This window comes from Protopterus annectens, chromosome 5.part0 (genome assembly GCF_019279795.1).
Source record: "Protopterus annectens isolate FY-2018-M chromosome 5.part0, PAN1.0, whole genome shotgun sequence".
Classification (NCBI taxonomy): domain Eukaryota; kingdom Metazoa; phylum Chordata; order Ceratodontiformes; family Protopteridae; genus Protopterus; species Protopterus annectens.
The window spans coordinates 770,396,542-770,419,499 of record NC_056735.1 but is presented as its reverse complement, the minus strand read 5'-3'; the positions used below and the strand labels follow the sequence as shown (position 1 = coordinate 770,419,499).

General features: G+C 39.9%; 1 protein-coding gene across 3 annotated transcripts in view; it reads right to left on the bottom strand.

Annotated features, from left to right (window-relative positions):
• ATM (ATM serine/threonine kinase) overlaps nucleotides 1–22,958 on the bottom strand; it is a 3,174,581-nt gene that overhangs the window by 2,268,609 nt on the left and 883,014 nt on the right. For all 3 annotated transcript variants that reach the window (XM_044072618.1, XM_044072619.1, XM_044072620.1), the window contains one exon: nucleotides 4,220–4,419. In XM_044072618.1, the coding sequence (XP_043928553.1) occupies nucleotides 4,220–4,419 (200 nt within the window). The remainder of the gene's footprint in view (nucleotides 1–4,219; nucleotides 4,420–22,958) is intronic.

Here is a 22,958-nt window from a genome sequence, read left to right as displayed (position 1 = left end):
TACCCCACCTATCCAAAGCTCTAGAATCTTTATCCAGAGGAACTGGATTCTTAACTACAGAAGCCCTGACACCCTTAGGTCCTTGAATAATAGTTTCCGGGTCAGCTCTAGGACTCTTATACAAATATTTATGTGCCTCTGGAACTCTGAAATACCTGTCTGGCTTGACAGGGGCAGGGGATAAAGAATCAGGATTAAGGGAAGCTTCAGAAAAAACATCCTGAACAACATCTAAAACAGGGGGAATAGCCAAAGGTCTATAACAAAAATTCCCTAAGCCTCTTACGAGAATCTGAAAAATCCTGACCTTCCCACTTGAAATGCTCCCTCATGGAGTGCAAGGTTTCAGAAAAGGAAAAATCCTCTGGAGGAGAAGCAGAAGGACAGGAATCCTCTGCATCCGAATCTGAATAGGGAGGAAAATCCTGAATATCCTCAGCTGAGGACTCAGAGTAATCTGAGGAATGCTCCAATCCCTCTAAATCTGTCTCCACCCTAGGCCTCTTCTCTGGAGGGGGCATAGAACCCCTGATCAAAGTAATCAAATCCTCTGCCATTTTCAACATATGTTTTTTAGGAACAGAGCCTGAAGAACTAGGGCTGTGGCCTGTACCAGAAAGACCAGGTCTAGCCTTAACAGGGCCTTTAGTGACAGAAGTAGAAGGCCTAATAACCTTTTGTAAGGATGGAACCACAGAAACCTGAGAAGCCCCCTCGGCCTGACCTAACTCCTGAGAGGCCAACTCCTGTAATAGTAAAGGTTCCCCCTGGGATTCAGCCGAGACCTCGGCTGGATCCACAGATTCAACCGTAGATTCCATAGAACCGGCGTCCGCAACAGATGACTCATCCGGTTTAGACTTTAAAGATTTATCTTTTCGCTTTTTTGCGGTAGCGGGCGTCGGAGGATCCGACGGCATGTTGTAGTTACACCGTGTACCGAAAACAAGCCTAGCACAGTCTAATCTGCGTTTTATGGCGCGCTTATTAAATCTAGCGCAAAAGCGACACCCGACTACGTCATGCTCAGGCCCCAAGCAAGGAATACAGAGAGAGTGATAGTCCCTATGAGGTATCTGTTTCCCACAAGAAATACAATTATTAACTTTTTCTGACATCCGGATTAACTGAGGCAAGAAAAGACAAAAATATTCCCCAATGGGGTACTTAGCCCAACTTGGTCTTCGGTCTGAAACTCGAAAAATGAAAATTTCAGAACGCCGAATGGCACTTGCAAACGCTGCTTCTGCTTCGGACCACGCGGCAAGAAAGACTGAGGATATGGCGTCGGTCATGCGCTTAAGTACTTCTGCGTACTGACGTCAGCTCGGAGCGACCATGACCGACGCCAGCCTAACACTTTGGTATTTGGGCCGACCGAGGACAGCGGACTACCCACAGGTTATGACTGCAGCAATGTGAGACGAAGAACATCCTGAGGATTCTGAACCACTCATACTATGGCTAATATAACCCACGACTCCAACCAAGGTATGCATGTTTCAGATAGATTTACTATTTACTGTTTGACCAAGTGATGTCTTTATATTTTTATGTTTACTTTTATTCATTGGTATGCATTATGATTCCTTTCAGCTTTGGTTGTTCTCCTAACTCTAAGTCGTTAATGAATTTGGTTATACTAGCAATACTTTTTAGCAGTCTCAATCTTTGTGTTAAAAAATAATAATTTCTGTCCAACAGGTATGGTACTCTTTTCTGTTTCCACTCATAAACTTGTTCTCCAAATGATATGAATGCTCTAAATGCTTGGCCTAGATATAATCAACACTAATACCGAAGCAATTTCTATTTCTGTTTTTTCCATTCAACTCGATATATCTTCATCTCCATTTATATTAAGTACAATTTAATATGTTAAGTTTTGCTTTGTTTCTTCATTTTATTGACAGCCATACCCCCGTATTCACCCCAGTTGTTCACCCTATTTGTTCCCCGTCTCTGCCATTTATTACTCTATACAATAGTATGTCTACTTAGTCCCTTAACTGTACTTGTGCTCTCCCTCTTCTCCTCAGTACACTAGACCTTCGTCTCATCACCTCACTCACCCCCACAAGCCTTTGCTACCACCCGGTTCTCCATGTCGGTTAGTAATTATGTTTGTTCCGTCTCCTTGTCTGTTCATCAGATTTTTATAGCTTTACGCCACACAATGCAACTCCCTCCAGACTTTCACTTCAAGCTCCTAGGACACATAGTTGCGTTAGCGTAATGATACTGAGTTTCCACCACCATTTTTTTGCTTCCCACTTTTTCAAGCTTTTAGGACACATAGTTGCATTAGCGTTATGATACTCACATGATTTCCACCACCTTTTCTTGCTTCCCACTTGTTCATTACACTTTTATCTCCTAGGTTTTCTCTGATTGCATAACATGGCTCCAGCTCTGCTCCTCTCTTTCACCTGGATCGTTAGCCATGTTTTTTATTATTATTATTATTATTTTTTTCCACCCTGGCTTTCTCACAGTGAATTCTTTCTCCAACCACAGCTAACACTCAGGTCTTTTTCCCCCTATATTCCATCCACTTATGTTTGACCTTTTGTAGCTGGTCAGTTTTCAACCACTGCCTCCTACGGATATAACCGCTGCCTTTTCAACACTTTCGTCAACCTCAGCTGTAACGAGACTGTGCCTCCACTCTCTTTTTAATCCTTTAATCTTTTAATCTCTTATCAATCTTTTATTTTCTTCTCTTTTACAACACGCACACATGTTCTCCTCCATCTATATAAACTAGATCTATTACACGTCTTACTACATAACTATATTACTCTTGCTAATTTGTTTAAAATGTTTTAAATTCTTAAATCATTAAAATAATGTTGAAAAGTCACAATTTGCAGCCTGATGCCTCCCTGACGAAGAAAGCAAAACCGCTGGTAATAACTCAGAAATACCCCAAAATTTTATATTTTGTTGCTCTAATCTGTGGTTTCACAAATTTAGATGGTTCCAGTTAGCATGAACTGGCTAACACCAAGAGACAAAAAACACACAGAAAAAGTTTAATATGTTACTACTCAGATTAACAAAATGACTGTACTCCTCATTTTATATAAAACTGTAACCACATGATTTCAGTTTTTTTTTACTGTTTCTACTGTTTTTTTTTTTTCCTGGAATGGCAGGGACTATTATGTATATATTTTATCTTACACAACACATACTACTTTTGCCACTGTAAACTGATCTCCTGTAAAATGATGATGTAATTGTATTCTCCAAGGTAACCCATGGAGATTGGAGAAATAAAGGCAACACCCCCAACCACTCCCCCCCGCTGGATTTTTGGCCTTGCTAGTAACCCTGCCCTCCAAAACCAGTATAAATGTAACTCCCCAAAAGCTAGCTAGTTCATTCTGAACAGTGCTAGGAGACCATCAAGAAGTTTTTGTACCGTACAGGATTGAAAAATAAAAAGGATTTACAACTAGACTCCAGTGTCTCTTTTACAACAGCAGCATTCCTGTACTGCTTTACATACCACCTTATGGTGTCATCGTGATTCTGGAATTCATATACCAAAAAAGTCCTTTTAAGGACTAACTCGAGGGCTACAACTAACAACCTAACAAAAGTCCATCTAAGGACTGTATTACTGAAACCCCAAAAAAGTCCTTATCAGGACCAACTCTGAGGACTTACATTTATCCCAAAGAAAACTCCATTTAAGGACTGTTGCTTGTACTAAAAGCAGCAAAAAATCCTTTTTAGGACTAAGGGAACCTCTGTTTAGGGCTGACTGCAACAATTACTCAGCCTTGCACGTTCGCAGCTGGACGGACCTGCTAACTCAACCCTCATTTTGGACTGTAGCACCACCCAAAAAGTCCTTATCAGGACTAACAGGACCCCAAGCACAGGACTGACTGCCACGATTCCTTGAGCGGGCCCGTTCTCAGGCCATAACACTACCGTTACAGCTCGAGACTATGGAATCTTCCATCTTTCCACATCTGGTGGCAAACAAGCTCAGAGCAGTTAGAGGTGACGTAGTGGATAATGGGAAGAGGGAGGAGCTTGAGACTGGGATCTGGAAAATGTGCCCGAGTCAGATCTGAGGATCAGATCCATAACCCATCAGTGAGGAAGAATGAAAAGGACAACATCAAATTATATAAATAAACTGATAAACATATATGCACTACAGAAACGCTGGCTATTCTCCAGCATGTTCTAGTACACTTACCATATGCAGATGAAAGGAGAGGGCCATGTCCATATTCTGACCATCAATAAGAACAAGCAGCTTTTTTCTTATGTCAGCCGGTCTAAAATTAAATGAATGGAAGTGGGCTGCACCCGCACAGCCACAGAGAAATTTCAGTGTGTCCAGCAGAAGAATATCCTGCTTTGTTAATTTCTCCTCTGCTAAAGGGCTCTTCACACCTATGTAGACAGCAGAATGTAAAACTTTATTAAAAGTACCAGCATATCCAGGAATGTAAAATGTCTACAATAAAACAGTGCTATGATACAACAAATAAAACAGTATAAGGCTCACACACAAAATTACAGTCACACAGCAGATAATCTTCAATGACCCGCTGTAACAGGTAACAAAGCAATTTTTATTCTACTGCTACTCTTTGTTGGGGCCATCATTATAATCTTAAATCAGAGTCCAGAAAAAATACACAATGACTGAAATAAAACTGTATGACTGCACTCAGCTTAACAGCATACGTTCAAATAGTAAGATACTTGCTGCAGGCATTCACTGCATAAACAGGATAAAGCCAGTCATGAACACCAGTAAACTTGCCCAGATCTTTTCCAGCAGTTGAGCATTCTCAATGTAATGTGCGATTGACAACGACTGAATAGATTTTAAGTGATGTATAACGTTTGCAACTAAAATTATGTCAATATGGTTTGTGATGCCTAATGTTTGCAACTAAAATTGACAAGAAAGAGAAGTGATGAGCATAAAGCTGACTGACGCAGCTTGGAAAAAAAAAAGCAAAGCCTAGCAACTGTCTCTTACTTGTGAAGGTCTAGTAAAAAGAATGGACTGGCTGGCTAAATGAGAAAAGTGCATTTGCATTAGAAACACATCTTATATTATGTGGAATTATGTTCACTGTTGTAGTAGTAACTCTTGGAACTTCTGCAGTAGATGGTCCAGTGACCTTCTCAACTTTCAGAGCACAGCACCCTTCCGCATCCAGACAGATCAAATGGCACACCAATTTATTGCTGACACAGTGAAGTATTTGCAGTCAAGTATACACATAGTAAACATACTTGGCAAAAGAGGTCGAAGACATACTGTGCACTCATCAAGAATCTACCTGAACTACTTAAATAAGAAGGTCACATGATACACTGATCTCCTTATCAGTAACAATAACCCCCATTTTAAAACAGTTACTGGTTACACTTCACACTGTGACCTTTTATTTATTTTGTAAACTGGTGTTCATTTTAATATTGTTTTTCTTTGTTTAGTTAGCTCTGTGGGCTTGGGGACAGATGGTTGGGTTCAATATTTATTTGCCTCATATAGAGAAAGATTGTTGGCTCAATATTTGTTTAGTCTCTACAGTCCCTGCAAGTGGGACACCAAGTGACCTAACAGTGAACACCATGGGACAAGGGGAATAGCTGAATGATGAAACAGTCAATAAAAATAATGTCAGTTACGACGTATGGGTTTACAGTGTTGGTTTGTCTTTAAATATCATCTGGAATGTTAATGACTTGACTAGCCTGGTCAAGCAAAACACAAGTGCATAGCTATGTCAGAAAATTTTGCCCACAGCTACTGGGTTTTACTAGTGACTCTCAAGTTACAGGGAGCATTGCAAATGGTTGAAAATTTATTATAGAAAGGATTTCTACTTTTCCATTGAAGGTGGAAGGTGTAAAATGGGTTACTTTAATTAACTCATAGCTGTTCCTTTCAAACTGATGCAGCTGAGAAAGATGATCAGAATAGATTTAATGTTTATTCTGGCAAATACAGCTAGTCCCTCAATGGTCATTTAAGTGAACCCGAGAACTGTCCAGGGAAGACTGAAAACAATCCATAAATGATTCATAGTTTCAATTGGCAACTGCACTGCTACAAGTGATGCTTGCGAGACATGGGAGAAGGGGGAGGTGGAAAGTGCAGGACATTTGCAATATACAACTATACCATGGAATACTGTAGAATTATTATTCTGGCTGATGTTAGTGCTATCCTCCTAAAAACACCTCCTCACCAGGTTACGGTCTATTTTCTGTACCCCTGCTTGCAGTCATGCTAATTATTATCCATTCCTCTGTTGACTTAGTTTTTACAGTACTTTCTGCTGATTTTTGTTGTTCTGTATGCTTGTTATTCTCTCTAAGGACCTCCATTAAAAATCCTATCACCTTATTTCTCGAACTCACACCGTTTCAACAACATCCCCTTCCACTTTGATTTACAGCCTTCTGTGGCGTTATATGTACATGAGCCTTAACTGTGAATCACATAACTCTAAATGACCAAGTTCTATGGAGAGATTCAGCTTATCTTACTTCAACTTTTGCTCTCTTCTCCTCCCAAATAAATTCCATCAACTCATTATTAATTACCATTTACAACTTCTCTTTTGGGTAATAAGAAATATGCCTGACCTGTGTATAAAATTAACGGAACTAAAAACATTTTCAATGCTTTTTGCTTACTGTCCATATTCATAATCAAAAGCTTTCAGTTTCTCAATTTTTGTGTTACTTTTATTTAGCCTCTTCCCACAAACTTAGTTGCCATAACCAAATCCTTTTCAACCAAAATATGTCAACTTGTCACACCTCCATAAAACTGTTTCAGCCTTTGCTTTATCTTCATTAATTTTGTACGGAAAAAAGAAATTAATTGACTAAATACCTTCCAAAACACCGAAATGTCATTTTCTGGATTTATCAAATACAAAATATGATCTGTAAAAAGGTTCACAGGTTGCTACTAGGCTAACGACCACTAGGGCCCTTACAAGGCTAGCCACAAACCTCAAACCATTTGAGTCAAAGTATCATGGGTACCTATACGAAGGGGAAGGTGTTAATAGGAACGTTAACCAAGGGATTTGCGTGTGTGTGGGAGAGGGGGTAGGAAAATATTTTTCTTATTGACGACCTCTGTTCAAAGGGGACATGAGGGCCAGACCAGGGGAAAATTTAAAATGTCCCATCAAATTCTTAAGGTTTCATTTGACAAGGGTCAGGGAAGAACTCTCTTACATGGATGGGGAGCCTATTCCACACCTGTCTCTCCAGCATGTTCTGTTTATGTCACAAGCAAAGTTCAGATCCCTGGATTTACTGTTTCTGGTGCCATTTTATGCATGTGCAACAGGTCTAACACTATTGCGTCTGAGGAAGCCTTGCAAGCTAGCCAAAGATACCCTTTCAGAAGCCTGTAGGAGAGTGAATACAGAGACAGAACCTTTAGGCGATCAGTCTAACCTGATCCCTGCTAATAGATAGGGGAAGTATGTTGGAGTGGAATGTCCCATGCTGATGAGTACCAGTTCCAGCATATTTGATCCTTTGGTTGGGGCATGTACTATTTGTTTCACAATGTTTGCGTTAATAAAGTCCAGGAAGCATTGCTCAAGTGAGTTTGAGGCTGTTTAAGTTTCCCAGTCTAAACAGGGGTAGGCAAAGTCACTCATGAATAGGGCATTTGGTTGGATGGTGAGCACCTCTAGTAGGTTTAGGTAAGAGTAGTTAGCCATGATATGGTGAGGGACCTTATCTATGGTGACTTGCAAATTCATGAGCGCCATAGTATCGTCCAGTTTAACCAACTTGGGGGTATGTTTGTTGCTAACGTAGATCGAGACAACTCCACCTTTGGCCTCAGTGTGTGCTGTTGTTGGTCTAAATGCATGTAAAGCACTATAGCCTTGCACTGCCAGAGCACTTTTTATGGTTTCAAACTATCACAGCAGAGATGTCTACATTTTTCCAGAATAAGGAGTGATTGAAGGGTGCAAAATTTTTCATCTAAGCTCCTAGCACTGAACAGTAACACCTTAAGTTTGCTTAGAGACTTTTACACTGCACAGGAAACTTTGTCTTTTTGGCATTTCCTAAAAGAGGTTTTAAGGGGATGGATAAAGTTTTAGCAAACATCGAAAAGCCTATGAGGAACAGATGTAGTCCATCTTTGGCAAAGCAATGTCGCCAGTTGACCATGTCCTACCATCCTGACAGATAATGGAACCCCTGGAGTGACACCAGAAACTAAGCCAATTATTACAATCAATCATTTTATGGTCGTACTCTGGCGTAAAATGCTGCTTAATGCAAGGCTTGTACCAGTCTGTGACACATTCCAAGAAATCCATTACGTCTCTTTTCATCTAGTCTAACAAAATATGTCTCCGGTCATTTACATCCACATGGACTATGACAGAATCATATTGGTACATGGGGTACAGTGACTTGAGTGCATGCATGACATTGCAGATCCTGGCTCGAGACGGGCAACTAACTTGCCTTCTTCTTGTCTAACCTGGTAAGTGGAGCATCTGTGTTACACACAATGGAGTCACCAATGATAAGAGTATTAGGCAAAGTATATGATTGCCTTAAGGGCTTTTTTCTTAAGTGCTATACCAGTTAGATCCTTGAATTTCTGAGCCCCTTGTTTTCTTTGTCAGTGGCTCTAAATATAAAGCAAATAAACTAGAACAAGGACTTGCATGCCCAGCTCCTCTGCTTCAGTAAAGCTCGTTAGACAGGAACATACCCACTTTAATTCTTGCCTCCAACCCTTCCTGTAGTCTTGTAATTAACTCTTATCAGTTTATAATGGAATGTAAATGCTTCCACTGCTGTACTCATAAAATTCCATCTGACTGAATCAAATGCTTTTTCTGCATCAAAACCCACCAAAAATAGTTATTTCTTTTTTCAGTCTGCTTCCTTTAGATAATTATTATTATGTTAATGTTGTCAAATGTTTGCCTCCCTTCCTCAAAACCACTTTTAGCCAAATCACTTTTGGCAATAACTTTGTCATTCTCTTAGCTAATATAGGCACCTTATAATCATGGTTTAAAATCAAAACTGGTCTATATAAAGCAGAGTCTGAAGGGTCTTTGCCCTCTTTGGGTAATACAGCCACCACAGTTTTCTTCCAAGATGCTGGCACCCACCTTTTAAAATACTGTTAAATAAAACCTTCTAGAAAGTTATTACTTATTTCCCTTACAACTTCCAGACGAATACCACATATTTCTGGAGAATTCCCTATTGATTGGTAATGCATCAATATTATTACCCCATCTATTCCTATCTTATCTACTAGAAGACAAGCATATTCTTCCTTTAACCTTGAAATAATTAAATCTTCCACAAATACTTTCAGTTGTGTTTTTGCTTAGTTTCTACATTCTTCTGATTAATATAACTGTTTATAAAATGTATAAAATATCTCTGAAACTTCTGCAGGATCTCTGGTTATTTTTCTTATCAAAGGCTCCCTAAATATTGCAACAAAACTTTCTACTTTCTCTTTCTAATTCATGTGCTAAACATTTTTTTGTTCCGAGTTTAACAAACAGTAATTCCTTAATCACCATAAACTCATGCATATTATCCTAATACTCTTAGTTTCCCTTTAGCACTCTGCAGTTACACCTTTTCATTTTCTGTGAGATTCCCTTTATTACGCAGTACTATAATCTTTAACTCCATCATTTCTACCTCTTCTTTCCCATCTCTGTCTCTCTCTCTCTCTCATTTCTTCTCTGTTTTAAAATCCTTTTTCACTTTATCCTTCTCACTAGCTATCCCTCCTGAAGGAATGTATGCTGAATCTAATAACTCTCACTCTTGAATCTTTTTCAGTACCAATTTCGTAAACCTCCTCTTTTTTAACAAGTAGGAAATCACCAATGTTTCAGTCTTACTTCATTACACTGCATCTTTACCTTAGTTTTTAATTGTGCATGATCTGAAATATTTATTGGATGGGTGTCAAAGCTTTCAATTAAATGCACACTGTTCTTGTGAAATATAATGTCTACCCAGTTGTTGCAACCATGCAGAATGCACATTCTGAGCTCCTACTACTGAATGAATTCACATCTTCTATGCCAAATACTCTCATGTATTTCTTTAAAAAATACCGTCTCATATTACACTTTCCTTTCTAGGTCACCCTGAGACACCCTCACCACTGCAAACCAAATTCCTGTCCCCACCCATAAACTATTTTCTGCTGGAAGCAGATTATTTCTCCCAAATTTCTCTTAAGCTTCATAACAGTAGTTTACGGTGGAATACAAATACACGCCAGTATAAACCTCCTCCAGCAACAGTAATCTCTTACTGTCACAAAACTGACATTAATGAGCAATCAGTATTATTACTCCTCTTTTGCTTTAACCCTGATACTCCATGGAATGTCCACCCCAAAATACACTCTGTCAAATTTTTAAATTCATATCTATCCAAATAGGTTTCCTACAAAACTGTGGTTTGCACTCTGTATTTCTTGATACAATTCAATACTCTGCTTTTCTTCTATACATGTAAAGCCATTTATATTCCATGGTAATATGGACAGAGTACCCATTATGACATTAAGCTGTCACTCTGACCTACTACACACAACAGTTGTTTTAAATTTATACGTACAGCTTTAACTAGCATGTGTTCACTAATGATTGGCAGGGTAAACTCTTAATGGTGTTTCTTCTAATTTCCATTTGAACCTGTGCCACACTTTTCAGAACTTTTTACTTCTTTAAAAACACTCAAACAAAAAAATTAGACAGATTTTCACAATCCCCATCCCCTTTTATTTATCTACTGATATTTGTTTACTAGGAAGGTCCAACTGAGAATTAACCCGTTTTCAACGGACACCCAGGGAGAAGAGCTCCAACATATCACATGCAAGCATAACAGCAGAATACAGCAATTTTTACAAGAAAAATGTAACAAAGTCCTGAAGTTTCAAGTATAATACAAAAAACTATATACAGAGTAACCAAATAAATCGTAATATTGTCTGGGGACTGAACTATGCCTATTTAGTTTAAATTCAAAGACAAAAGAGAGAGATGGTAGCAGTGTAAGGTAAGCAGGGGAATACATGAAATCAAAAGACAGAAAAGGAGACTAGTTAGAATTAATAAGATTATAGAAGTGTCAGACATGAAAGAAAGTAAAGACTGGTTACTAAAGAAAAAATATGTTTATACACGAAAATGAAAACGTGCATAAGTAAGATAAAGATATATTTACAAGTTATAAAGGAGTACTTGAATGACATGTACTATGGTAGCATAGCAATTAAAGCTTTCATTAGTGGAACAAGAGTTAGTAGTAGATGGAGAGAGAAATAATAGCTCAGAAAAATGTAAATTATTACAGGTGAAGGAAGTAAAGGGGGAGGATCGCTGCAGAAAGTAGGGTGACAGATAAAATTGTGGTTAGAATATGGTGGTGGCATGAAAAGAAAAAAAAAAGGATGGAATATAGGATGGAGCAAGCCAGATGGGGTGCATAAGTAGAGTCTGCAATTTGGAATGTTTTTACAGAAGTTTTAAACATGTGGAGGTTGGGTGATGACATAATTGCTACAGGAAGTGAGTGCCAGGTTTATGCTTCCATGTTAGAGTACAGAGAGTGCCCTGCAGATATCTTTGGTTTGCTTAAGATAAGCAGTTATCATCTGATCATAAGGGACATTCATAGGTATAATATTAGGTTCATACTAGGCTATCTGCCCTAGGGCATTTATAAGCCTAGCCAGAGTGTGTTTGGCTTTCGCCACCCATTTTAAATTAATTTTGCTATGCCCTTTTTCGAGGTTAGTATACTGTGCCTCTGTCTAACAGTGACACAGAAGTGATACCCAGGGTAAACCTACGATCTCCCATCCACTCATCAAGATTCCTCTTGAAGAGAGTCAATGAGGGACTCTGCCTAACCTGGACTGGGATTTTATTCCAGAGTGAAGGGAGCCTCTGGGTTATGAATCTGTCCCTCCAGCATGTCCTATTTATTTCAGTGCTGAGGTTCAAGTCTCTTGAGCGCGTAGATCGATGGGATTTGGATTTTCTGAGGTGCAGTATGTCCATTAATTCCGGGTTGGACATGGCTTTATACGTCAGGCACAGATCGCCTCTGAGCAGGCGGTATGCCACTGAGTAGAGCTGGAGTTTCTTTAACCGGGCAGCATATGGCATCTGTTTGAGCCCTTTGATCCTCTTGGTGAGGTACTTTTGGGGTCTTTCTAGTTGCTGCAGGTGTCTGGTAAGGTACATCCCAAAAGGGGCATTGTACTCTATTATGAGCCTGATGAGGGATGAGTAAAGAGGCAAGATGACCTCCCCTGATCTAGGTGTGAATCCCTTCATGATTAGGTGGGCTATATAAAATGTTTTTCTAACCACTTTGGCCACGTGGCTGTCAAATGAGAGATTGCTATCAACTTGGGTTCCCAGGTCCCCAATTACTTCTTCTGTACTTAATGGATTACCACCTATGTGGTAATTTGTGGGCACTTTGTTTTTGCCAAAGGGGATGACTATACACTTTTGGCGTTTGGCTTGAGGCCATGGCTCTGGCACTAGTTGTCTGTTTCTATGAGGCCCTTTTGGAGGATGCTTGTGTCGGCTGGAGAGTCAATTATGGTGCCCAGTTTGCAGTCATCTGTGAACTTGGTCAGCCACAGTCCTTCCGTGTTGGCCTGTACCTCCGAGAAATATATACCGAACAAGAGAGGTCCCAGGACTGAGCCTTGTGGGACGCCACTTGTAACTGGTTTGGAGTCTGACAAGGCTCCAGCAATTCTAACCATGTGGGTTCTGTCCTTGAGCCAGTTTGCAACCCATCTAGTGACATAGGGGTTTATATTTAAGCTGGTGAGCTTATCTATAATGCCCAAGTGAGGTACTTTATCGAAGGCTTTTGCGAGGTCCAGCTAGGCTGTGTGGACCACCTTCCCCTCGTCAATGGCCTTGGTGACTGTTTCAAAAAAATCGACCAGGTTTAAGAGGCAGGATCTGCCCTTAAAGCCGAACTGGGTAGGATCCAGTGTCTGTAGGCTCCCAATATCTTTATTTATGAGGTCCATGATGATCCTTTCCATAGCTTTGCAGACCAAGCTAGTCAGGCTTATGGGGCGATAGTTTCCAGGATCCGTTGAGGCACCACCTTTGTGGAGAGGGGCCACTGTTGTTGTACGCCACTGTCTGGGTACATATCCTGCAGTAAAGGCTGAGATTGAACAGTAGTTTTATGTTTGGGTTTGGCTCTTCTTTTAGTTCATGTAGGACGCAGCCTGGGACACCGTCTGGTCCCATTGATGCTGTGTTTTTTGCTTTGGAGAGGGCGGCTCTTACCTGAGCATCTGAGATGTTATGGGGGCAGCACTCTGCTGGGATAGATATTTGCACTTTTGGTGGTGGTGGTGGTGGTGGGGGGGGAGAGTTTGCGCTGAACCTGTCAGCTAGGATGTTGGCAATATCTGTGGGTTCGATGTATTTTTTGTCATTTTGGACTAATTCTGAGCATATCTGGGAATTCCCACCCAGGTTCCTAACATAACTAAAGAAAGCCTTGTGATTATCCTCAGTGTCCTGTGCAATTTTTCTCTCGAAGCTGGCCTTAGATTTTATGAGTGCCCATAGTTTTTTGCTAATACTGATCAGAGATGCCTTCCCTTTTTGGGATTTTGCTCTATCATGTAGTAGCTTCCTCCTTCTATTGTATAGTTTGTTTATGGCTGGGGTCTACCAGACAGGATGTCTGTCTTTGGAGGATTTTGAACTGTTCTAGCACCTGGGCAGGCTAAAGGATTGGTTATTACATATTGTGCTGTGATAATTGTCTCTATGTAAGATGGTAGGGTAGTTCAAACCAATTTAGTTCTTTTAGTGCAGTGAAGTGGTGGCTTTGACTGGGTTTGTTTGCAGGAAAAAGTACAGTTGTGTACACTTACCATAAATGTAGATGTTTGAGCGTATTCACTGTTGCAGTCATTACATTTGGGTAATCTTGCTGGCAGGGTGCCCTCAGCTGGCCTGAATTCCAAAGTCTTGGGTCCTGCATCGGTTGCTGTCTCTTCTTCCATGACGTCAGGTCGTCAGGGTTATAAAACAGACAGCTGACGACATTTTCTTTAGTTTCTCTTGCCCCAGATGTCAGTTGCTCCCCAAATGGGGAGCAAAAATACATATATAAACTATATATACATGCAACAACATAAGCTTTACCTTCATCTAAAAGCAAATACACCACAAAGGCTGTAGAATATAGTGAAGGAAAGAGAAAACCCCAGAATAAAAGGGGGATGGATGGCGGGTAACCTGGAATGCAACAGTGAATACACTCGAACATCTACATTTATGGTAAGTGTACACAACTGTACTATATTCTTCGTGTTTCACTGTTGCAGTCATTACATTTGGGTAGAATCCCAAAGTTATGGATGGGAGGCTGGAGCTAAACAGCATGAGGGGCGGCTATAAGGCCCTGCAGAAAGTACAGTTGTGTACCTACCATAAATGTAGATGTTCGAGTGTATTCACTGTTGCAGTCATTACACTTGGGTTATCCTGCTGGCAGGCTACCCGCAGTCGGCCAGAATTCCAAAGTCTAGGTCCGGCGTTCATTGCTGTCGCCTCTTCCCTGACGTCAGTGCGCCAGGGGTATAAAAGATGCAGCTGATGCCACTTTCTTCAGTTTTTCTTGCCCCAGATGTCAGGTGCCCCCAAATAGGAAGGCTGAAAAAATTATGCCAAAAGCATGCATGTACTAAAATAAACATTTCCTTCATCTACAAGCAAATGCACCACATAGGTTGTATAGAACTGAGAAGTACAGAAAAGTCACAGCAAAGAAAAGGGGGATGGTGGGTGGGTAACCTGGACTGCAACAGTGAATACACTCGAACATCTACATTTATGGTAGGTACACAACTGTACTATGTTCATCATGTTTCACTGTTGCAGTCATTACACTTGGTTTGAATCCCAAAGCTGAGGTTGGGTGGCTGGGCCTAAATAGGATTAGGAGAGGCTACCAGGCCCTGCAGGACTGCAGTGGCAAAGCCTGCTCTGGATTTAGAGTAGAGAGGTAAGTGGTAGTGCTTGGTGAAAGTGTGCACTGAACTCCAGGTTGTAGCTTCTAAAATGTCTTTGGTTGGTACTCCTCTGAGGAAGGCTGCTGAAGTGGCTGCTGCTCTGGTAGAATGTGGCCTAATGCCCTTAGGCACTGATTTGTCATGTTGTGAATAGCAGAAGCGAATGCAGTGTCCTATCCATTTTGAAATAGTCTGCTTTGAGATAGGCATAAGCTACAAACAGTTGCTCAGTTTTTCTGAAAGCTTTTGTTTTGTCCAAGTAGAATCGTAGCTGTCTGTGTATGTCCAAAGTGTGCAGAAGTCTCTCCCCTTTATTCTGGGGATTTGGATAGAATGTTGGCAAATGAATGGTTTGGTTAAGAGCCACACTGGATACCACCTTTGGCATAAATGTTGGGTTTGTCCTTAGAGACCCTGTCCTGACGAAAAATGATGAAAGGTTCCACTGCCATTAATGCCTGCAACTCTGAGACTCTTCTTGCTGAAGTTATTGCTAGAAGCAGAGCAGTTTTCCATGATAAGAATTTTATATCAGCTGTACTGGCTAGCTCAAAAGAAGGCAGTGTAAGCTTTTCTAAAACAAAATTGAGGTCCCAAGTATGTATTGGTGCTCTCTTTGGGGGTCATAAGTTTTTTGCCCCTCTGAGGTACTGTCTTCGTAGTGGATGAGAGAAAATAGGAGGTTCCGTATTATAATGAGCTGAAATGGCAGAGGCATGGATCTTAATTGATGAGAAGGATAGGCCTTTGTCCAGCATCTCAGTTAGGTATTGTAAAATTTGAGGTATATTTGGAACAAGTGGTTCGAGTCCTTGTGCCTGGTTCCAAGCACAGAATCTCTTCCATTTTTCTGCATAAGATTTCCTAGTGCTGGGCCTCCTGGCTTCTAAAATGACATCCATAACAGCTTTAGAGAGAGGTGTGGTCTGAGTGGCTATATTATCTGCCATGCAGCCAGATTTAAGGTTCTGAGTTGACTGTGCAGAATCTGATTGTTTTGTTGAGTCAGAAGATGAGGAATTTGAGGTAAAGGCCAGGCTGGGCCTTGAGACAAGCTCTTTAGGATTGGGTGCCAGTGCTGGCGTGGCCAGTCTGGGGCAATCAGGATCATTTTTGGCTTCTCTTGTCTGACTTTTAGGAGCACCTTGGGATGCTGAGGCAGTGGAGGAAAGGTATAAACTGTCAGGGTTTTCCAGCTGAATGAGCAACCACTTTCCATGCTTGTGAGAGATAAGTTCTTGTGCAGAATCTCTGTAGTTGGCAGTTGTGAGGGGAGGCAAAAAGATCTATGTCTGGGCGTCCCCATTTCCTTGTTATCATGCTGAAGACCAGTGGATTTAGTTTTCATTCGTGAGGATCCATTTTCTGCCAGTGTATTTTTCATTCCTGGCAGGAATTGTGCCTGCAGATGTACTTGATAGGTCAGTGCTATATTCCACAAAGTCATGGCTTGCCTGCAGAGGGGGTAGGAATGTGTGCCCCCTTGTTTGTTTATGCACCACATAACTGTGGTATTGTCCGTCTTTAGTAATAGTTGTCCTGGATGTAGTAGATCCTTGAAGGCTGTCAGGGCATTCTGTACAACTAGCATTTCTTTTTGATTGATGTGAAGATGCATTTGCCACGTGTGCCCCCCAGGCATAGTCCGATGCATCTGTTGTTATTGCCTGCCTGGCTGTGGGTAAGGTGAAAGGCTGTCACTTGTTATGGTGACAGGCCAGTGACCACCATCGAAACTCCTGTTGCAGGCAGGGAATTAGAGTTATTAATGTTTCAAGGGTGTGGCAATGTTGAGTCCAAACACTTTTTAGATACCATTGTAGTTTCCTCATATGCAGTCCTGCATATGGAATTAGTAGAATGCAGGATGCCATGAAGCCCAGGGCCTGCAGAATTTTTCTTGCAGGGAGATGGGTCTTTGTTGCCATCATTTGAAAGTAATGAATCAGTTGCCTTTGCTTGTCTGGCGTGAGATAAGCCATCTGGGCAGTTGTATTTATGCTTGCACCCAGGAATAATATCTCTTTCGAGGGCACTAGTTTTGATTTCTTTTCGTTTACTGTGTACCCTAGGAAAATTAGTAATCTTTTTACAAATGCCAGATGCTTTAGTAGAATGTCCTTGCTCTCTGCTTGAATAAGGCAGTCGTCCAAGTAGGGATATATTTGAATTCCTTTTTGTCTGCAAAATGCAATTACTGGTGCCTGGCATTTTGTGAAGACCCTGGGCGCAATAGATAAGCCAAAGGGCAGTGCAGAGAATTGGTAATGCATAAAGCCAGCCTTGAAACGGAGGTATCTTCTGCACGATTCCCCTATTAGGATATGCAGGTATGCCTCTTTTAAGTCTAAAGTCACTAGCTAAGTGTTCTTGCACAGCATGGGCAGAAGCTGCTGCAAAGTTAGCATTTTGGATTTTGGAATGTCCAGGAATGTGTTCAAAATTGATAAATCCAGTATTGGGCGCCAGGCCTTGTCTTTTCTGAGTACCAAGAACAGTCTTGAGTAAAACCCTTGTCCTTTTTCCTGTTCTGGCACTGGCTGAATAGCCCCCATATCCATGAGGGACATAACTTGTTTCTGTGCCTCTGCCTATTGATTTTTTGGCAGATCTGGCCAACCATTTGGAATTGGCAGAGTGTGGAAGTGGAATCTGTATCCCTGGGATGCTATGTTTAATACCCACTTGTCCTGGGTTATTAACTACCAATTTTGAGCATAAAGGGCTAACTGCCAGCAGATTACCCAAATGTAATGACTGCAACAGTGAAACATGAAGTACATCATGCAATCTCATTAGAACATTATCAAGTTTAGTTTTTAGACAGGCTTGAAATTTGTAAGGATGGGTGCTCAATAAGTGATTTCAACATACAACATATACACACACACACACAACTATTTACAATTTTGAAAATGAATTTTACCCCTCCAGACAGGGGGAGTTGCCCAAAATCAATGACTGCACCAACAAGCATTGTATATTCTAAAATTAAGACTAACCATGACAAAAAGTAAGTGTTCCTACTTAAACTGATTTTTGTCTTTTCTTAATCTTAATTAAAGCAGTCTGCATGTCTTAAGTAAACATTAGCCTTTATCACAACAAAATAATGCACTGACTACTTTTAAGAAAAAATAACTGTGCACTGTTATACTAAATGTATTAACAAATTAAGGCTGCTAGGGAGACAACTGCTAGTTTACTGCCTTCTCTTCCCACAATTTCAGATTTCACTTATTTTTCACTAAATTGCTAGCCAATGTACATTTAAATGTTAATTACAAAGTGCTAAGGGAAATGTATGAAGTACAGAGTGCTCACAGTTCTAATGATTAATTACTTACACCAACAAACAGTGCTCTTCTCCAGGTAAAGGCAGTTGGTAATGACAAAAAAAGCTAGCAACTTTGCAGATGCATGAACATTTGCATATTTCACTCAGAACATCCTGTAGATACTTCTGGTGCTAACAGCTTGCACCTGGAGACTTCTTGTCCACTCACAGCATTTGCTAATGAAAAACTAGCTAAAGAATTTACACATACATGAGCACTACCAGTTAGTTTCCATACCTTTCATCATTTTGTGTTATGTTTCAAACCTAACTGCTTACAAAAACTTAATCTATAATTTAAACCAATAACATTAATCTAGCCATCCACCTCTGTAAACACAGTGGTGATTATTTTAATTCCACATATAATATGTTCAAAATACTTCCATATCTTCCACCCCAGCAGCCCCAATTCACAACATTATATTAATTTTTACTTGCTTCTCATCAATCTCTCTCATCCTGCTACAGTAAAAGCATGGATCCATTAAATCTAAGAAAAAAATACCTTCCTCCTTTAATATCTTAAACTTACACAGCACTAACTGATACGACTCCACACAGCTAACATTTATAATACCACTGACAGAACCCTATAGAAAACTGCTTTATAATGCATGCAATTTATATCACATTTTTATATAAATATTATGAACAAACACTATTTTACTTCTTCAGAGTCCTTCTAAATGTTTATGACAAAGTGGTGTATATGCTTTATAGTTCACCCACCAGTTTCACAGTCAAATAAAACATTTTTCTCTGTCACTTCATCTTGAATAGCTACATTTTACATGTCCAATCACTTGCCTAATGGGATTGATGTTTTAGTCGCTAGTGTATTCTCTGATTTCATAGTGTTACTGGTCTGTATGATGATCATCTTCATTTCCCAACACCAGTCCATGGTTCAATCCAGGGTACTCCTGATTCTTCTAGTCAGCTCCTGTGCTTTTTTCTTTCATTCAAGTATTTTCTTTTGGAGCAATGGAAAATATTTCACTGGCGAAGTCTCTCTATGGGCTTTGTTACTGTCAGAAGAATGACAAGCAGAGTCCCCTTCTACTGCTTGGCTCACTCTATGTTGGCTGAACTTTATTTTTTCCTCCTCAACCTGTTCTGCATCCAAAAATGACTGACCCACCAGGAAGAATATTCTGAAGATACCTGGATACAACAGCTTTAACCTAATTTTTCAATTAACAAATCCTGCTGTGGAATACCATTCCAGTTGCTTACATTTACTTTCATAAATTAATACAGTCGTGTTCTTTCCAGATTCTCTTGTAAAGTACAAAATCTCAAGTTCTCTCTGTGTGCTGTGTCTTCTAATTCTATTTTTTTAATAATTCTTCATGAAAAGCCTCATGCTCAGTCAGCCTTTTCTTCATTTCAGCCTCTGATTTCTCAACCTCTATCAGTCCATCTGAATAACTACTTAAATCTTTTATTTTTACCAACCTCCTCTGTAGATTTGTTAATCAAAACACCACACCATGTGTATAATCTGGATGTGACCTTAAGAAAGAAGCCAAAACTTGTACAAGATATATAAAGAGCTGCTCCTAACAAACTTGTGCCAACAGGAAAAAGAAATACAAATTGGAGACACCATAGTGCTTGTGGAAAATTATTATTCACCGCAGATAGGCAGAAGAGAAGCAATTGTATCCATGCAATCAGGGAATGTCAAAAGACAAGTGCTACATTTAAGTTGCTATATCCATCTATTTCCAGAATATTTTTTCATATACATTTTTGCATGTAGAACAGGTTAAGAAGGAATTTAAAATAGTTTGCCTAGCAAAGAGTGAGGCAGCAATCAGAAAGACTTCCTTTTTTCTGTTCTGACAGTAACAAAACCCATAGAGAGAACTTGCGAGTGATACCATTTCTACAGCATAAAGGAAAATGAATGAGTGACAGAAAAAACAGGAATACAATGAACTCAAACCAGAGACTGGAGTTGGTTGGTCATAATGATGAAGACGACCAGCGATAATGTCAAATTAGGAAACATGAAGAACTGTCAAGCATCATTTCCATAAGATGCCATCTAGACATGAGAACTGTGCTTCTGCAAGAAGTGGCTAAAAAACAGACAAGTTTCTTGAATGTGTTAAATTGTGGGAGGACTCTAAACCATAAATCCTATTCTATCATTAATATTTAGAAAGACAATGAAGGGATAGAAGATCTAACAGCAAAGTTTTTTGTTCTTAGTAGTATGCGTGTAAAATATTCTTGAAAAAATTATGCTATATGATAACATAGTTCTGTATAGTATGCAGATGTGTTTTAAATGTGAAGTTGGGTAGTCTTACAAACGACTGCTGCTTATCCTAGTGATATTAAAGAAAGTATGTTTTCTTGACTGCATGCATCAGGATTGTACAATGTAATAAGATAAAAGTTGAAATTAAGCATAAAAGTACTGTGGTCTTTGGACTTCTGAAGGTGTCAAAATAAATTGATCATATTAAACATACTCCCTTTGTTTTATACAAGTGGAAATACAGACTAATGTTCTTAGTTCAAGCTGAACTAAGAAAATGTTTTTATCTTTTTTTTTTTTGTTAAGAAAATAAGCTAGGAAATGGAAAGCATGTAAAAATGGTATATTTCTAACATTTGAAAAGAGCTGCTTCTGGGCTCTATAAAGATGCTAGCCATTTCTTCCATCAATAAACATTAGCAATTGGACTTCCATGATGGCTGCACATTGAGTAACAGCTTAATTCTAGCTCTCCCAGTGTGAAAACAGAAACTTAGCAGAGAAAGTCAGTGGACCTGGATGTCTAGGTAAATTTCGGTAAGCGGTTAGTAAGTTGCACTGCCTGGATGCCAGGAAAAAAAAGAAATAGAGGACCTGAAGGAAACTCAGCTACAAAAGGCAGCAAAAGGCAGCAAAAAACACAGTCTGGGAAGAATACGCAGCTATTTAGCAAAAAGCAATGCTAGCTCCAGACATGACTTCCAGTAACCAAGAGGACAGTACAAGTCAACTGCACACAGACCTGACTAAAATAAATGAAACACTGATGCAGTATATCAACTCAAACAATAAAATGATGGAAAAAGGGAAGAAGCTTTAAAGAGATATTCAGGTAAAGTGATAAAACTGCAAAACTCAAAGGTCAAAATGAACAAAAGGCTGGCTGAACAGGAAACTGCACAAGAAGAGATGTTTCAAAAAATAATTGAATTAGAGGACACAGCACATAGGGAAAACCTGAGATTTTCAGGTGCATCAGAGAAGCTTGGAAGGAACAGACTGTATTAATTTTATGAAACCACAAATAAGCAACTGGACTGGTATTCCACAACTGGAATTAACTGAAAGGGCACATCCTGTGTATTCTCCAAACCTGGCTATGAGAAAACAACCTAGACCTTTAAAAGTAAAGGAGCAATCTTACCAGCAGGAAGAGTTGATTCTGACAAAAAGTACAGTTTTGTACCTACCATAAATGTAGATGTTCGAGGATTCCATTGCTGCAGTCCTGACTATTACTATTGGGTAGCGTCCAAGGCGGCCGAATACCAGAGTATAAGGCTGGCGTCGTTGACGCGCGTCAGGCGCTTAGACTGACGTCAGTACGCCAGGGTACGCAATGTGCCATGACTGACATCCTCATTCTTTTTCTTGCCCCCCAGTCAGAAGACCCAAAAAACAAAAAGCAAGTCCCCAACCAACAAACATGCATAATATATACAAATAATATATATATATAATAAAAATATAAATGTAAACTCACACACACAACCACCTACAAAACACAGAGGGGAGGGGAGGGAGTATGGATAGCAAGTAGTATCGGAATCCTCAAACACCAAGACAGAAAACATAGCTTTGCCTTATGTTCTTCAACCTGCAGTTGCTGCTATCCTGACTCCCAAATAGAAAGAGAAGCTAAAGGTAAGGTAATTATAAAGTGCAAGAGCTGACAACAACACTTGTAAAAAAACTGTAAAAAACCAGCTCTAGTCTTAGGAGGTATAAGAAGGTGATAATGCCTAGAGAAAGGTACTGAAAGTAACTCCAAGTAAGAGCAAGTATGAATATGCTTCCATCATACCCCTTAGAAATGCTGTTGAGCCCCTAGTGGAGTGGAGCCCTAATCCCAGCTGGATGAGCCTATGCCCTCCTGCCAATAGTTTGTTTTGACACAGGCTTGCCCTGTGAACTCAAGCAAAAAAGAAACAGTAACTGCTGAGACCTGCCTAAAATCCTTCCTCTGCTCATATATAATATGCCTGTTTGCCTGTGTGTACAAAATTAAAATAAATCCCTTTATTTTTTGGATCTGCAAGCAAAATGAGGGCAATGAATTAGTTTGGTTTGGTACCACTAAAACCACAACAGGCATAAAGGAAAAGGAAGGATTAGGACGTAATGATACCTGATCTTATGTGGAAAATCAAAAAAAAATCAAAAGCTCTCCTACTGGCCTGCAACTCAGACACCCTTCTTGCAGAAGTAATAGCAGAAAGAAAAGCAGTCTT